This window comes from Alligator sinensis, unplaced genomic scaffold (genome assembly GCF_000455745.1).
Source record: "Alligator sinensis unplaced genomic scaffold, ASM45574v1 scaffold107_1, whole genome shotgun sequence".
In the NCBI taxonomy this organism is placed as follows: domain Eukaryota; kingdom Metazoa; phylum Chordata; order Crocodylia; family Alligatoridae; genus Alligator; species Alligator sinensis.
In genome coordinates, this window is record NW_005843041.1 from 366,356 (window position 1) to 369,051 (window position 2,696).

Consider the following 2,696-nt stretch of genomic DNA (forward strand, 5'->3'; position numbering starts at 1 on the left):
GGGGGTCAGGAGAACCCAGGCGTCCCGGCTCCGCACCCCACCCACCCCCCCGGAGAACCCAGGCGTCTCGGCCCCGCCATACACACCTCGTGCGTCAGGCACTTCTCGATGAGCTGGAGGTAACTGGTGATGTTCTCCTCGTCCGGCCGCGACACCAGCAGCTGGGTGCACACTGCGGGGGGGCACGGCTGTGAGAACTCAGGAGTCCTGCCCGGTCCCATCCCCTTCCCCATTAGACCCCACTCTCTCCTCCCAGAGCTGGGATGGAGTCAGGCATCCCGGCTCCCAGCCCCCGCCCCCCCGACTCTCTCTTCGCTGGGTGGGATTGGGCATCACCTACTCCCGGGGTCTGGATCAGGTGCTGCCCCCACCCTGCCAGCCCTGAAAGGAGATCAGCAGAGCCCTAAACCATTTGGGCAGCCTCCCAGTACAGACCAGTGCAGGCAAGGAACCAAAATGGTTTTCAATGGGACTGGACTAGTCCCCCAATTGCCCCAAGGCTCTGCTACAAATGCCCCCCGTCCCCCACAAACTCCCCGTAAACTCCCAATGCGCGCCACGCCCTCTCACCTTTGCCCATGACTCGCGTGAACTGCCCCGGGATGTCGCCCTCAGAGATGGGGGCGGTGGCTGACTCGCCATCGCCCGGCGCAGGGGGCTGGGCCTGGAAGCTGTCGCCCAGGGGGGCCTTGTCCTCGGCCCCACCGCCAGGCTTGTCCAGGCTGGGCTTGGGGGGACCCCCGAGGCGCTCGGGCCCGGCCTCCTTGGGTGCGGGCAAGGCCTGCAGGGAGCTGTAGGCTTTGATGGGTGTCGCGATGATCTGCTGCAGCTCCTGCAGCGCCGTCCACAGATTCCCGCCTTCCAGGATGTCCTGGCAGAGGGGGGGAAACAAGGCACTACATTAGGCCTGGCTGCACCCCTTCCCAGCCCAGGGCTCAGCTCCTCTGGGATCACGGGTTCAAATCCCAGCTGGACTGGGGAGGACTGCAGGTGTGCACTGCCCCCTGCTGGAGGACTTGAGACTGTGCACTTATGTGGGGAGCAGGGTTGCGTGCACGTGTGCATGCATGTAGAGAGAAGACTGTACATGTGGGAGGGTTGTGTGTGCACACATGCATGTGTGGGAGGGTTGTGTATGTGGACACGTGGGGAAGAAGGACTGTGTGCATACTGATGTGTGGGGGGAGGGTTATGCGTGTGTGGTGAAGGTCTGTGTGCCTGTGTATGCGTGTGGGGGGGAGGGTTGTGGGTGTGCATGGGTAAGGTGTGCACACCCATGGACACGTGGGGGCACGGCCGTGTGTGCTTGTTCATATATGTGAGGGGGAGAGCTGTGTTGGTGTGCACATGCCTGCGCGTTTCAGTGCATCTGTCCCAAGACCACAGCAGCCGCGCACCGCTCCTCCCCAGAAGCAGCTGCATGGACAGACCCGAGCTGGCTAGGCCCCGCCAGCCTCACCTTCTCCAGGGACTTGAGGACGCTCTGCCTCTCCCGCAGCTTCTGGATGCTCAGCGCAATCTTGTGCCGGGCGCCTTTCGTCACATTCTGGAGCGGGGAGAACCCGGAGCTGAAGGTGGCAGCGGCCGAGGGAGGCCCTGGATCCCGGCCCACCTGGCACACCGGATGGGGCAGGGGGCAGAAAGCAATGGATGGAACCGGGGGGACACGGAGCCAAAAGCAGAGACCAGATGGGGCGGGGCGCGGCGCACAGGACAGGAAGCAGAAAGCAGAGTAGCTGACAAGGCAGGGGGCTGGAAGCAGAGCAGTGGATGGGGCGGGGCTGGGAGCTGAAAGCAGAGCAAGGGGTGCAGCAGGGGGTCAAAAGCACAGCAACGGATGGGACCGGGGAGCAGGGCAAGAAGCCGAATACAAGGTAACAGATGGGGCAGGGGGCTGGAAGCAGAGCAGAGACACAGGTGGGACCAGGGAGTACAGGGCAAGAAAATGAAAGCAGAGCAATAGATGGGGGCAGGGGAGCAGGGCTGGGAGCTGAAAACAGAGCAATGGATGGAGCAGGGAGTCAAAAGCAGAGCAGAGCAACAGATGGGACCAAGGACGCAGAGCTGGAAGCCAAAAGCAGAGCAAAGAGATGGGGCAGAGGGGGCTGGGAGCTGAAAGCAGAGCAAGGGATGCGGCAGGGGACTGGAAGCAGAGCAAGGGAAGGGACGGGAGAGCAGGGTGGGAAGCCGAAAGCAGGGTAACAGATGGGGCAGGAATCCCAAGCAGAGCAATAGATGGGGGTGGGGGAGCAGGACTGGGAGCTGAAAGCAGAGCAACCGATGGGACTGGGGGCACAGGGCAGGAAGCCAAAAGCAGAGCAACAGATGGGGCAGGGGATGGGAACCAGTGCAGCGTTTGAGGAGGATGTGCCCCCAGACCAGGGAAGGGCTCCGGCATGGCATCTGTGGAGGACGTGGGGCTCTCTTTGCGCCCTGCCTGCCATTAAGGTGGGTCTCACAGAAGATGGCACCCACCAGCCCAGACCTCGAAGGCAGCGGGGGCCGGCCAAGTGCCCTGAGCCAGGGCAGGGGAGGGAGGCCTGGGCGGGGCTGTACCTGTGACTCCAGGTGCTGCTCCGTGAGCGTCATCATCTCCTCGTACGTCAGCTGGGAGAAGAGCGCTGCGTACTTGTGCAGCCGCAGGCTCTTCAGCCACGAGGGCACGTCTGCGGAGAAGAGGGGGGTGAGACTTGGGG

At 63.4% G+C, this 2,696-nt stretch overlaps 1 protein-coding gene across 1 annotated transcript in view; it reads right to left on the minus strand.

Annotated features, from left to right (window-relative positions):
• SAMD4B (sterile alpha motif domain containing 4B) overlaps window positions 1-2,696 on the minus strand; it is a 9,418-nt gene that overhangs the window by 1,969 nt on the left and 4,753 nt on the right. Inside the window, 5 exon segments of the mRNA XM_025193396.1 lie at window positions 85-172; window positions 571-871; window positions 1,460-1,546; window positions 2,557-2,673; window positions 2,675-2,696. The exon segment at window positions 2,675-2,696 is cut by the window's right edge and continues 220 nt beyond it. Of these exon segments, the coding sequence (XP_025049181.1) occupies window positions 85-172; window positions 571-871; window positions 1,460-1,546; window positions 2,557-2,673; window positions 2,675-2,696 (615 nt within the window).